This window comes from Dipodomys merriami, unplaced genomic scaffold (assembly GCF_024711535.1).
Source record: "Dipodomys merriami isolate MVZ:Mamm:240054 unplaced genomic scaffold, mDipMer1.0.p SCAF_16, whole genome shotgun sequence".
NCBI classification, from domain to species: domain Eukaryota; kingdom Metazoa; phylum Chordata; class Mammalia; order Rodentia; family Heteromyidae; genus Dipodomys; species Dipodomys merriami.
In genome coordinates, this window is record NW_027202937.1 from 9,545,147 (window position 1) to 9,559,799 (window position 14,653).

General features: G+C 44.2%; 1 protein-coding gene across 5 annotated transcripts in view; it reads left to right on the plus strand.

Annotated features, from left to right (window-relative positions):
• Ilrun (inflammation and lipid regulator with UBA-like and NBR1-like domains) overlaps positions 1-14,653 on the plus strand; it is a 54,840-nt gene that overhangs the window by 13,876 nt on the left and 26,311 nt on the right. For all 5 annotated transcript variants that reach the window (XR_011372214.1, XM_070023940.1, XM_070023942.1 and 2 more), the window contains exons 2-3: positions 5,184-5,338; positions 10,548-10,745. Coding sequence is in view for 4 of the 5 variants with exons in the window: in XM_070023940.1 (XP_069880041.1) it covers positions 5,184-5,338; positions 10,548-10,745 (353 nt within the window). In the remaining variant the exon portion in view is untranslated. The remainder of the gene's footprint in view (positions 1-5,183; positions 5,339-10,547; positions 10,746-14,653) is intronic.

Sequence of the window (14,653 nt, forward strand, 5' to 3'; positions counted from 1 at the left end):
CTGGTAGCCAATTAGAAACTGCTTTTGAGCAAAAACATTGAAGTTTAAAGTGGATGGAACACAGGATCAATGTTTTCCTTTCTCGTCTCTTGGCCAGCTCCATTTCACTAGAAATTCTTGTTTACTAATAATAGCCATGTTGTTTTCAGTTGCAGTACAAGTTAAAGCTACTTTTCTGTCCCTGACTTGGAACATTGGATTTAATCCTGCTCTTGCTCAGCCCAGTGAGGCAGAATCTAAACGATCCTGCTTGGAGGAACTGTGTACCTGTCTGCTAGATTTAGGGTGCCACTGGGCCAAAGTCTGCTTTCTGCCCTGTGTGTGGAAAATGAATTTGCTTTGTCATTCTCCAAGCCAGCCTCCTGCCAGAACTCCAGTTCACTACTTTCAGTTTCTGTTTGCATTTGGAAAAATATTTCTTCTTTTTATTTTCTGGCTAAATTACCTATAAAATACAGGTACAAACAAGCAGTTTTGTTCCCGTTGCTGTGGGATGAATTGGTTTGAGTAAAAGTAGACTGGAGGAGAAGATGAACTTGCCTAGAAGGGGAGCTTGACTTCTCTGTGTTTCTGTTGCAATGGTCCCAAAGTGTTGTCTGGAGGCAGAGCCAAGAGATGAACACAGGCTGGGGATGAGAATTAGCAGTTGTCCTGAATGGTCCAATAAGTTATTCTCTCCCAAGTATATTTCACAGCCAAGTGAACAGAAAACAATTTATCAAGCTACTTGATGGAGCCAGAAGCAGAAAAATTATCTGTGTGCAGCTATTACAAAATGTTTTCAAAAGAACAAATTGCAAAGTAGAATTTTTTCTTTTTTTTGCCAGTTGTGGGGCCTGAACTCTGGGCCTGGGTGCTGTCCCTCAGCTCTTCAGCTCAAGGCTAGCACTCTACCATTTGAGCTGCAGCACCACTTCCGGCTTTTTCTGCTTATGTGGTGCTGAGGAATGGAACCCAGGGCCTCATGCATGCAAGGCAAGCACTCTACCACTGAGCCATCTTCCCAGCCCCAAAGTAGAATTTTTTTTCCCTCATTTTTTACCTGACCCTTAAGGGAAGGACTAATTCCAAAAGGACTTCTGAGCCTTCTGTGGTGGTAGGGCTAGATTTGTCAGGTGGCTTTTTGTTTGTTTGTCTGTTTGTTTTGTCAGTCATGGGGCCTGTACTCTGGACCTGGGCGCTGTCCTTCAGCTCTTTAGCTCAAGGCTAGGGCTCTACCACTTGATCCATAGCACCACTTCTGGCTTTTTCTGCTTATGTGGTGCTGAGAAGTCAAACCCGTGTGTGTGTGTGTGTGTGTGTGTGTGTCTACCACTTGATCCATAGCACCACTTCTGGCTTTTTCTGCTTATGTGGTGCTGAGAAGTCAAACCCGTGTGTGTGTGTGTGTGTGTGTGTGTGTGTGTGTGTGTGTGTGTGTGTGTGTGTGTGTGTGTGTGTGTGTGTGTGTGTGTGTGTGTGTGTGTGTGTGTGTGTGTGTGTGTGTGTGTGTGTGTGTGTGTGTGTGTGTGTGTGTGTGTGTGTGTGTGTGTACCTACCTGGTTTTGGATCACAATAAACCAGATAGGAAACTGCTGGGAAGACTGAAGCTTAAGCCTTAATATCAAATAGTGATCATACAGGTGCCATTTGGCCCCTGGGCCAGCCTCTGCTCCATGTAATTTTATCTTGCACACATATACAGGCAGGCAATTGGTATTGTTGTAGTTCTATTCAGTGACTAATGTAACAGGCCATTCTTGCATGAGGTCAACTGAGGTAGCTGTTCAAAATATAGCCTTCCTTCTTGGTAGCTAAAAGCACCTAGAGCAGTAGGTAACTCCTGCCTCATTCTCCTCCCTCCCGAAAAGTATTTGTACAGAACAATTGTGTTTTCTCTGAGCTGGTTTCTTGCCGTGTCATTAGCTTATGTTTAGAAACATGCAATTTAGATTGTTGTCTGCTATGGGAATTGTGATGATGACGTCACTGATTTGAGTAGTACAGAAGAGAAGCAGTTAATGTAATTACCAAAAAGTTCTTTGATCTCTACAATGAACATAGCTTACTTAAATTGCTTTTGTGGCCTTTTCCTGGCATTGATGAATGGTGGAACAGTGAGTGATAAGATTCTGATCAATTGAGGAAGGTTTGGTTTATGTACTTGGTGTAATACCTTCTAAAGAATGGAGGCTGTGTGAGTAATTTATGAAACATTTACGGGGGCTGGGAAAGTGGCTCAGTGGTAGAGTACTTGCCTTACATGCATGAGGCCCTGGGTTCGATTCCTTAGCACCACATAAGCAGAAAAGGCCGGAAGTGGTGCTGTGGCTCAAGTGGTAGAGCACTAGCCTTGAGCTGAAGAGCTGAGGGACAGCACCCAGGCCCAGAGTTCAGGCCCCACGATAGCGACAACCACCACCACCACCACCAAAAAAAAATTTACAAAGTAATTCTTCCAAAAGTGAAAAGATAGCACTTAAACGTATAAGAAGGTATTTACTGTACTTACCCACATTCCCCTCCCCTCTTCTTTCCTTTTTTTTTTTTTTTGTTGTCATGGGGCTTGAACTCTGGGCCTGGGCACTGTCCCTGCGCTCTTCAGCTCAAGGCCAGTGCTCTACCTCTTGAGCCACAGCACCACTTCTGGTTTTCTAGTGGTTTATTGGAGATCAGAGTCTCACGGACTTTTCTGCCCCAGCTGGCTTTGAACCATGATCATCAGATCTCAGTCTCCTGAGTAGCTAGGGTTACAGGCATGAGCCACCAGTGCCCAGCTGCTTCTTTCCTTATTGAACTCAGTGTCTCGTATATGCTAAGCATGTACTAGGATTTGAATAATACTTGCATCCCCAAGAAAAACATTCTAAGATCTCAATAAATAATGTATTTTACTTCTCAGATTGACAAAACTAGAATGTTGAAGAAACACTATGGATAAACAAGTAGAGTAGGCACTGCCATACACACTTTTTTTTTTTTTTTTTTTTTTTTTTTGTCGGTTGTGGGGCTTGAACTCTGGGGCTAGGCACCGTCCCTCAGCTCCTCAGATCAAGGCAAACACTCTACCACTTGAGCCACAGCACCACTTTTGGTTTTCTGGAGGTTTATTGGAGATTAGAGTCTCACGGACTTTTGCTGACTGAGCTGGCTTTGACCCATGATCTTCAGATCTCAGCCTCCTGAGTAGCTAGGATTACAGGTGTGAGCCACTGCCACCCTGCTCATGTATACTTTCTTAGGGACAGCATTATTGTTTTTTTGTTTTTTTTGTTTTTTTTTGGGTCCGGTCGTGGGGCCTGTACTCTGGGCCTGAGCGCTGTCCCTCAGCTGTTCAGCTCAAGGCTAGCACTCTATCACTTGAGCCGCAGCACCACTTCCGGCTTTTTTCTTTTTGCTTATGTGGTGCTGAGGAATCGAACCCAGGGCCTCAGGCATGCAAGGCAAGCGCTCTACCACTGAGCCACCTTCCCAGCCCCGGGACAGCATTATTATATAGCCTTTGTTGAAGGAAATTTGGATATATCTGTGAAAATCACAAGTACCTTCTTTTGACCAAGTACTGTCACTTTATAGGAGTTTATCACATGTGCATGTATCCTAAATGATACATGCCTAAACTTGTTTCTGGAAAAGTCAAAGATTGGAAGCACTCAAGTCAATTGGTTAACTAATGATACATCTGTACAGTGAATATCACTGTTAAACAATGAGAATATTTATTGTACATTTTCAGAAATATCTTCAAGATCTAGTGTTAAGGGCATAAAGTCATAGGTGGTATATAATATGACATCAGTTGTGTTAAAGGCGAAAACAGGAATATGTATTGTATTTCCTTGTCTATGCAAAAGGAAGTTCTAGAAGTATATTAAAAAGGTAATATGAGGGCTGGGATGTAGCTCAGTGGCAAAGCGCTTGCCTAGCAAGTGTGATGTCCTGGGTTCAATCCCTAGTATCAAAAAAGACCAAAAAAAAAAAAATACAGTTGAAAAAAAAGGTAATATGAATGACCATCCATGAGTATTTGTGGGTTGAGGGAAGAAGAGATGAGAAATTTTCTTTCAGTTTTATGATACATGCATATATGCGTATATGTGCATATATATTATTCATACATGTATATTACTCTCAAAAATTAGATTAGAATATCTTTATATGTGGAACTGAGTTGACTTTCGCAGTCACAGTTAAGAGTTCTCATGATGGGCTGGGAAGGTGGCTCAGTGGTGGAGCGCTTGCCTTGTATGCCTGAGGCCCTGGGTTCGATTCCTCAGCACCACATAAGCAAAAAGAAAAAAGCCGGAAGTGGCGCTGTGGCTCAAGTGGTAGAGCGCTAGCCTTGAGCTGAAGAGTTGAGGGACAGTACCCAGGCCCAGAGTTCAGGCCCCATGACCGGACCCAAAAAAAAAAAAAAAAAAAGTTCTCATGATTTCCTTACACATTCTTTTCTTTTTTGTGTTTGTACTGGAGTTTGAAGTTAGGATCACATGCTTTTGCTTGGCCTTTTCCCTTAAGGCTGGCACTCTGTATCATTGAGCCACATTTCTTTTTTTTTTGGGGGGGGGGGGCCTGAACTCTGGGCCTGGGCGCTGTCCCTCAGCTCTTCAGCTCAAGGCTAGCACTCTACCACTTGAGCCACAGCGCCACTTCCGGCTTTTTTCTTTTGGCTTATGTGGTGCTGAGGAATCGAACCCAGGGCCTCATGCATGCAAGGCAAGTGCTCTATCACTGAGCCACCTTCCCAGCCCTTGAGCCACATTTCTACTGTTTTGTTTTGTTGTTTTCAGTAGCGGAGGTTCTCTCACTATGTAGCCCAGGCCTTGAACTCTCAAGCCTCCTGCCTCAGCCACCTTTCTTTCTCAGCCTCCTGAGTACTGTGATTATAGGTGCACACCACCCCTCTTGACTCCCAATCCTTGTGCATAATAGATTTCCTCATATTGATGCTAATGATAGTTGGTCACTTCTTGGATGGGTACTTTAAGAGGGAAGAGATACACACATTTGTTAGTCCTGGTGGATTTTTTTTCCCAGTTGTTCCTTAGCCAGAATTGATAGCTTTTGAAGACTTAATGTTTTACGTGTCAGGATTAGGTTTTGTAACAAACTCCATTAAACAATCTTTTCCTTTGGTTTGGCAGTAAGGATAAGATCCTTTAGATAGGACTTAAGTCTTTTTTCCCTTTTCTCTTTATTTATAGGAACTTACAAGCAGCAATTGGCGCCTATTATGACTTTGAGAGCCCAAACATCAGCGTACCCTCTATGTCCTTCGTTGAAGATGTCACCATAGGAGAAGGAGAATCAATACCTCCTGATACTCAGTTTATTAAAACATGGCGAATCCAGAATTCTGGTAAGAGTATAATGGACATTTCTTCCTTACTTGATTTTTTAAAAAAATTAATGTAACATGTTTATTTGGTAAAATTTTATACTGGTCCAAATGTTTTCTTAATAGTTATTAAGGGATAAGAAACAAGCATTTTAGTTTATGGATGAGATTATGAGGCTCTGAGCTTTTCTTTTTTTTTTTTTTTTTTTTTGGTGTCCAGTCGTGGGGCCTGAACTCTGGGCCTGGGTGCTGTCCCTCAGCTCTTCAGCTCAAGGCTAGCGCTCTACCACTTGAGCCACAGTACCACTTCCGGCTTTTGTTTTTTTTGCTTATGTGGTGCTGAGGAATCGAACCCAGGGCCTCAGGCATGCAAGGCAAGCGCTCTAGCACTGAGCCAACTTCCCAGCTCTCTGAGCTTTTCTTATACATATGTAGAATTTATTTTTTTTTTTCTTTTTTGTCTGACATGGGGCTTAAATTCTGGGCCTGGGCGCTGTCCCTCAACTCTTCAGCTCAAGGCTAGCACTCTATTACTTGAGCCACAGTGCCACTTCCTGTTTTCTGGTGATTTATTGGAGATAAGAGTCACACGGAGTGCTGGGCACCAGTTGCTCATGCTACTCAGGAGGCTGAGATCTGAGGATCGAGGTTCAAAGCCAGCCTGGGCAGGAAAGTCCATGAGACTCTTATCTCCTAGAAAACCAGAAGTGGCGCTGTGGCTCAAGCGGTAGAGTGCTCGCCTTGAGTGGAAGAGTGTAGGGACAGCGCCCAAGCCCAGAGTTCAAGCCCCATGATGGACAAAAAAAAAGCCTCACGGACTTTGCTGCCTGGGCTGGCTTTGAACCCTGATCCTCAGATCTCAGCCTTCTGAGTTGCTAGGATTACAGGCGTGAACCACCAGTGCCCAGCATGTAGAATTTCTTAAACTAACATGGTAACCAGTAAAATATATCTACTCTATAGAATAGGAAGAAGAGTTTAGTTTTCATGCTTTTAAGCCACTTAAATCCTAATGGCATCTAAACACAGTCTGACATTGTTTGGTATTAGGAGCTATGCTGGTTATGTGGTGAAATATCTTCCACCTGTACACTTCTACTCCATCAATTTTATTTCTGATTTGGTTGATTTTAGTTTGTAATTCGGTTCATAGTGAGGGGAAACTGGCTAAACTAACGTTTTATATAAGAATTAATGAGCCAGGTGCGGGTGCTCACATCTGTAATCCTAGCTACTCAATTTCTGAGGATCATGGTTCAAAGCCAGCCCAGACATGGAAGTCTGTGACTCTAATTTCCAATGAACCCCCAGAAAACCAGAAGTGGTGCTGTGGCTCAAACAGGTAAAGCATTAATCTTGAGTGAAAAGCTCAGGGACAGTGCCCAAGCCCTGAGTTCAAGCCCCACGACCAAAAAAAAAAATACTTTTGAATTTGAGGTGGTATTTTTTTGTTTGAAAATGAAAACTAAGTGGGGTGCTGGTGGCTCACACCTGTAATCCTAGCCACTTAGGAGAATGAGATCTGAGGATCAAGGTTCAAAGCAAGCCCAGACCAACAAATGAGAAAAATAACTTTTTTCCAACCAACAAATGAGAAAGATAACTTTTTTCCAGTTAGCAGCAAAAAGCCAGAAGTGGAGGTTTGGCTCAAGTAGTAAAGCACCAGTTTGGAAAAAAAAAAAAACAAGAGAGGCTCTGAGTCCAAGCTCCAGTACTAACACATACACATACACACATGAAAATATTTAAAGAAAATTAGACTTAGACCAAGAATTTCAAGAAAAAGAAAAGAAGAAAATGTTAGTATTTTCCTGTGTTACCATGTTCCTCCATATTAACAATGCAGCACTGATAATCCAAAAGGAAAAGGAAGCTAATGAAAGTGTTAAAGCCACAGGTATCCTGAGTCATCTACAACACTGGGTCGGGTCGGCTTCTGGCTTTTCTATTTATGTGGTACTGGGGAATCAGCCCAGGGCTTCCTGCATGCTAGGCAAGCACTCTACCACTAAGCTACATTCCCAGCCCATGTTTTTTGTTTTAGTTTTTGGTTTTTTGCACAAAATAGTGTGAGTTGTTACACAGTAGTTTATTTGCAGTCAAAAAATTTTAAAGTGCTTTGTATTTCTGTAAGTTCTTTAGGAGTTTTGTTCTTTTTGTTTTGTTTTGTTTTTTTTCCGTTGTGGGGCTTAAACTCTGGGCCTGGGCTCTGTCCCTGAGTTTTTCAGCTCAAGGCTAGCACTCTACCACTTGAGCCACAGTGCCACTTCTGGTTTTCTGGTGGCTCCTTGGAAATAAGAGTTTCAAGGCCTTTCTGCCCAGGCTGGCTTTGAACCATGATTCTCAGATCTGAACCTCCTGAGTAGCTAGGATTATAGGTGTGAGCCCCTGACGCCTGGCTTGTTGTTTTTTTTAAATTGTTACTATAAAGGTAATATATATAGAGATTACATAAGTCAGGTAAAGAGGACATTTCCTTTTGGACAATGTCACCCCCTTCCTCGTACTCTCTGGTTTGGTTTTGTGCTGGTACTGAGCACTATCCCTTAGGTTTTTCTGTTCAAAGCTAGAGCACTCTGCCACTTGAGCCACAGTTTTGCTTTCATCTTTTTGCTGGTTAATTGGAGATAGGAGTCTCATAGACTTTCTTGCTCGTGCTTGTTTCCATTTTCTATCCTCTGATCTCAGCTCCTTAGTAGCTAGGATTATAGTCATGAGGCATGGGAGCCCAACCCAGGTAGGTAGAGAGAGAGAGAGAGAGAGAGAGAGAGAGAGAGAGAGAGAGAGAGAGAGAGAGAGAGTGTGTGTGTGTGTGTGTGTGTGTGTGTCTGTGTCTGTGTCTGTGTCTGTGTCTGTCTGTGTGGTGTCTGTCTGTGTGGTGTGTGTCTGTGTGGTATGTGTGTCTGTGTGTGTGTCTGTGTGTCTGTCTGTGTGTCTGTCTGTGTGTCTGTCTGTGTGTCTGTGTGTGTCTGTGTGTGTCTGTGTGTGTGTGGCTTAAAACTGGTACCACAAGAACCTTTTATGGCAGGTGTTTTGTTTTTGTTTTTGTTTGCCAGTCCTGGGGTTTGAACTCAGGGCCTAGGTGCTGTCCCTGAGATTCTTTTGCTCAAGGCTAGCACTCTACCACCTGAGCCACAGTGCCATTTCTGGCTTTTTCTGTTTATGTGGTACTGAGGAATTGAACCCAGGGCTTCATGCATGCTATGCAAACACTAAGCCATTCCCAGCCCTCTGGTTCTGTTTTTTGTTCACTTTAAGCCACACTTCCAGTCTGGCTTTGTGCTATTTATTTGGGAAAGGGGGGTGGTGTCTTGGAAACTTTTCTGCCTGGGCTGACTTTGAACTTTGATCCTCCTGATTTCTGTCTCCTAAGTAGGTATGACGACTACAGGCTTCAGTCACCAATGCCTGCCTTGGTTTTTTTTTTTTTTAATCACTTTTGAGACAGAGGCTTACTAGTTAGCACAAACTCCTAGAACTTGTTGTATGGACACACTAGCCTTGAACTAATGATCCTCCTGCCCCAATTGCTTAATTTACAAGTGTATACTACCATGGTCAGCCTTATTTTCACTTTATCAGGTTAAAATTTCAAGTGCAACTGGACATATGGTATTTTTTAGTAGAGATAGCAGTTTCCCAAAGGTATGAGTGTCCACTTCCATCTCCATGGTTCTTTTTTATTGTCAATCATGGGTGTTGAACTCAGGGCCCAGGGCACTGTTCCTAAGCTGTTATACTCACTGCTAACACTCTATCACTTTGAGCCACAGCTCCACATCCACTATTTTGGTGGTTAACTGGAGATGAGTCTCATGGACTTCCTGCCTGGGCTGGCTTTTGAACCATGATCCTCAAATCTCAGCCTCCTGAGTAGCTAGGATTACAGATGTAAACTGTGAGCCACTAGTGCCTGCCATCTTCATGGTTCTTTATAGACCTTTTTCTAAGCTTCTGTCAATTTGGTGGATGTGTGTGTGCTTTTTGCTAAGGTCAACTGAAACACCTTTTTTTTAAAAAAATAAATTTTTATTGAGATTAAGTGATTACATAAATTTCAGCCGGGTGCCAGTGGCTCATGCCTGTAATCCTAGCTACTCAGGAGGCTGAGATCTGAGGATCTCGGGTCAAAGCCAGACCTGGCAGGAAAGTCCGTGAAACTCTTTATCTCCAATAAACCACCAGAAAACCGGAAGTGCCACTGTAGCTCAAGAGCTTGAGCTGAAGAGCTGAGGGACAGCGCTCAGGTCCAGAGTTCAAGCCCCACAACTGACAAAAAAAAAAAAAATTCACAAATTTCACAGTGTTGTGAGATAGTGATACTTAAAGTCACAAACACATTTAGCCTTCACAAGACAAATTATCATTATCATGGTCTAAAATGTTTGTGAATTCTGTGAGCTTTGACAATACAGTTATTTCTTCCACATTGGGTGATAATATACATTTCTTTTGCTTAGTGTGAGCTGTTTCCTTTCGCCCTCTCATTCCCTCCCTCTCATCACTGCCCTTGAGTTGCTTAGTTTGTTTTCATCAATGTCCAGTACAGCTGGATTCTGTGTCCTCCTCCTAGCTTCCCTCACATGTGCACATAAATATACCATATATGTGGTCAAGAACATGGAGTCATTTAGTAATGATACGAAAAATTGAACACTCACCTTTTTATTTATTTATTTTGCTTTTTTTTTTTTTTTAATCAGTCATGGGGCTTGAACTCTGGGCTTGGGCACTGTCCCTGAGCTCTTCAGCTCAAGGCAAGGCCTCTACCACTTGAGCCATAGCACCACTTCCATTTTTTTTTTCTAGTGGTTTATTGGAGATGAGTCTCATGGACTTTCCTGCCCGGGATGGCTTTAAACCATGATCCTCAGATCTCAGCTTCCTGAGTAGCTAGGATTGTAGGTGTGAGCCACTGGCGCCCAGCAACACTCACCTTCTTAAGGAACTACTTTGGCTTTACCATAGACACGGTTTCATGAAAACTCATTGAAGGTCAGAGGTTGTTTTTGACAATTCCTTTTGCCAGGTCATGTGAAACATTATTATGTAGTTCAGGGATGGATGGATGGATAGATAGATAGATAGATAGATAGATAGATAGATAGATAGATAGATAGATAGATAGATTTCTTTAAGAGAAATAGGCTTCTTCAATTCATAGTAAGTTATATATACCAAGCATAGGACCACAAATTGCCTAACATTTTTCTCTTTTGCTTGAACTCAGGGGCAGAAGCTTGGCCTCCAGGGGTCTGTCTTAAATATGTTGGGGGAGACCAATTTGGACATGTGAACATGGTGATGGTGAGATCGCTAGAACCCCAAGAGATTGCAGATGTCAGCGTCCAGATGTGCAGCCCTAGCAGAGCAGGAATGTATCAGGGACAGTGGCGGATGTGCACTGCTACAGGACTCTACTATGGAGGTGAGTATGTTCTTGTGTAGCCAAGGTGAAGGAATTAAGGCAGCGTCTTTTGATGCCACCAGTGTTGTTCACAGAGCCCATTGACTTGCATAATGAAGTGTGACTTCCCACACTGGTAAATAAAACTTGAATTTAATGACTGACTCAGTCTAGTGCTCTTCTTTTTTTTTTTTTTGCTGGTTATGGGGCCTGAACTCTGGGCCTGGGTGTTATCCCTCAGCTCTTCAGCTCAAGGATAGCCCTTTACCACTTGAGCCACAGCACCACTTCTGACTTTTTCTGCTTATGTGGTGCTGAGGAATTGAACCCAGGGCCTCATGCATGCAAGGCAAGCACTCTACCACTGAGCCATCTTCCCAGCCCCTCCTCTTCTTTTTTTTTTCCTTCTTCCTTTTTTTTTTTTTTGACCAGTACTGGGACTTGAACTCAGGGCCTGGGCGCTGTCCCTGCACTCTTCAGATCAAGACTAGGGCTCTACCACTTGAGCCACAGTTCCACTTCCGGTTTTCTGGTGGTTTGTTGGAGATAAGAATTTCATTGACTTTCCTCCCCTGGCTGGCTTTGAACTGTGATCCTCAGATCTCAGCCTCCTGAGTACCTAGGCTTACAGTTGTGAGCCACCAGAGCCTGGCTCCTGAGTTTCTTTTGATCAAGGCCACAGCACCACTTCCAGCCTTTTCTGTTTACGTGGGACTGAGGAATCTAACCCAGGGCTTCGTGCATGTTAGGCAAGTAGTACTCCCCTTTTTATTCATGATGTATAGGAGATATTGTACGTTGCATTGTGAATAATGGTTTAGTGTTATTTCTAATTTTATTATGTAAACTTGGTAGGGGCTGGGAAGGTGGCTCAGTGTTAGAGTGCTTGCCTTACATGCCTGAGGCCCTGGGTTTGATTCCTCAGCACCACATAAGCAGAAAAAGCCAGAAGTGCTGTGGCTCAAGTGGTAGAGTGGGACAGTACCCAGGCCCAGAGTTCAGGCCTCATGACTGACAATAAAAACAAACAAACTTGGTAGGAATGCTATGAGTACTAAAAGTACACTGTTGTGGAAGTGTCTAGACACTTGAGACTGAACACATAATATATGTATTCCTTCCAGTCTGATAATATGTAAAACTACTAACACCTATTGTGTATTTGCTTTTTATTTACTTTTGTTTATGTAGGATTCTTTGTGTCAGAGCCCCACTGTGTAGCTTTAGGTAGGCCTCAAAACTTTTATTTTTGGGGGCTGGGAAGGTGGCTCAGTGGTAGAGCGCTTGCCTTGCATGCCCGGGACCCTGGGTTCGATTCCTCAGCACCACATAGGCAAAAAGAAAAAAAAAAGCCGGAAGTGGCGCTGTGCTCAAGTGGTAGAGCGCTAGCCTTGAGCTGAAGAGCTGAGGGACAGCGCCCAGGCCCAGAGTTCAGGCCCCACAACCGGACCTCCCCCCCAAAACTTTTATTTTTGGTCTGTCATGGGGCTTGAGCTCGGCCTGGGCGCTGTCCCTCAGCTCTTCAGCTCAATGCTAGCGCTCTACCACTTGAACCACAGTACCACTTCTAGCTTTTTCTGCTTATGTGGTATTGAGGAATCAAACACAGGGCCTCATGCATGCAAGGCAAGCACTCTACCACTGAGCTCTACCTTCCCAGCCCTCATTAAAGTTCTTGTGTGTGTGTGTGTGTGCATCCTCATGCGTTCATGCGTATCAGTCCTGGAGGCTTGAACTCAGGGCCTAGGTACTGTCCCTTAGCTTCGTTTGCTCAAGGCTAGCACTCTACTACTTGAGCCACAGCACCACTTCTGGCTTTTTCTGTGTATGTGGGACTGAGAAATCAAACCCAGGGCTTTATGTATACTAGGTGAACACTCTACCACTGAACGATATTCCCAGCATGACCTATTTCATTGATGAAATATTCAAAATTGAGCAGAGAGTGGGTGTGGTGCTACAGGGTATCAAAGATAGTATTAAGCCTCAGTTTAAAAGACTAGTTCTAATCGTGTAGCATAGCAAATTCCTGATTGGCTAACAAGTAACAGAATTACTGGGATTTGTGTATTTTTATTTTGATTAAGTGTAGCAAAATGTACATAACATTGGCATCAACTTATTGTTTTCTTTTGTCTATTCCTGCAGCTTGAATTCAGCCTGGGAACTGTCCCTGTGCTTTTTTGCTTAAGGCTAATGCTCTACCACTTAAGCCCCACAGCTCTACTTTTGGGTTTTGCAGTGGTTAATTGGAGATGAGTCTCACACTTTCCTGCTTGGGCTGACTTCAAGCCACGAACATTTTCAGATATCAGCCTTGTCAGTGCAAGGATTACAGGTGTGAGCCATAAGCACCTACCTTATCTTCTTACTTTTGATAGTAGCCATTCTGACTGGGGTGAGAAATAGTGACTCAATGTCTCAGTGTAGTTTCCCTTTATATTTCATTGATTAATGATATGGAGTGTTTTTCATATGCTTATTAGCTATTTGGGCATCTTTATAGAAGTATTTCTTCAAGTTCTTTGCTTTTTTATTTTTTGTAAAGCTCTATTATCACTTTATCTCCCTCTCTCTCCTTCTCCCCTTCCCTTCTCCCTCTTGCCTGGGCTAGCTTCAAACCATCACCTCAAATCTCAGCCTACTGAGAAGTTAGGATTACAATGCCCGTGGTTTGCAGGGAGCGCGCGCGCATGCGTGCGCGCGCACGTGTGTGTGTGTGTGTGTGTGTGTGTGTGTCAGTCATGGGCCCTGGAGCACGCGTGCGCTCGTGTGTGTGTGTGTGTGTGTGTGTGTGAGTCATGGGGCCTGGAGTGTGCGTGCGCTCGTGTGTGTGTGTGAGTGAGTCATGGGGCCTGGAGCACGCGTGCGCTCGTGTGTGTGTGTGTGTGTGTGTGTGTCAGTCATGGGGCCTGGAGCACGCGTGCGCTCGTGTGTGTGTGTGTGTGTGTGTGTGTGTGAGTCATGGGGCCTGGAGTGTGCGTGCGCTCGTGTGTGTGTGTGTGTGTGTGAGTCATGGGGCCTGGAGTGCGTGTGCGCTCGTGTGTGTGTGTGTGTGAGTGAGTCATGGGGCCTGGAGCACGCGTGCGCTCGTGTGTGTGTGTGTGTGTGTGTGTGAGTCATGGGGCCTGGAGCACGTGTGCGCTCATGTGTGCGTGTGTATGTGTGTGTGTCAGTCATGGGGCCTGGAGTGCGCGTGCGCTCGTGTGTGTGTGTGTGTGTGTGTGTTTGTGTGTGTGTCAGTCATGGGGTCTGGAGTGCGCGTGCGCTCATGTGTGTGTGTGTGTGTGTGTCAGTCATGGGGCCTGAACTCTGGGCCTGGGCACTGTCTCTCAGCTCTACCACTGTGAGCCACAGTGCCACTTCCAGCTTTTTCTTCATATGTGGTGCTGAGGAGTGGAACCTAGGGCCTCAAGAATGCAAGGCAAGCACTCTACCACTGAGCCACCTTCCCCAGCCCTTACAGGAATTTTTTTTTCATTTTCACTTTGTGTGGATTTTTTTTTTTTTTTTTTGTCGGCTGTGGGGCTTGAACTCTGGGCCTGGGCACTGTCCCTCAGCTCTTCAGCTCAAGGCGAGCGCTCTACCACTTGAGCTACAGCGCCACTTCCGGTTTTCTGGTGGTTTATTGGAGATAGGAGTCTCACGGTCTCTCTTGCCCGGGCTGGCTTTGAACCGCAATCCTCAGATCTCAGCCTCCTGAGTAGCTAGGATTACAGGCGTGAGCCACCAGCGCCCGGCTTTGTGTGGATTTTTTATATGATGTCTCAAAGGTAGGGTTTTTTTCCTTTCATTATTTTTCAAATAGGCTCTCACTTTATGTCCAGGCTGGCCTGGGTCTCTACCCTACTATTTATTCTTCACATGTAGTTGAGATGACAGGCATGCACCACTACCCCTAGTCTTTTATTGGTTGAGATAGGACCTCA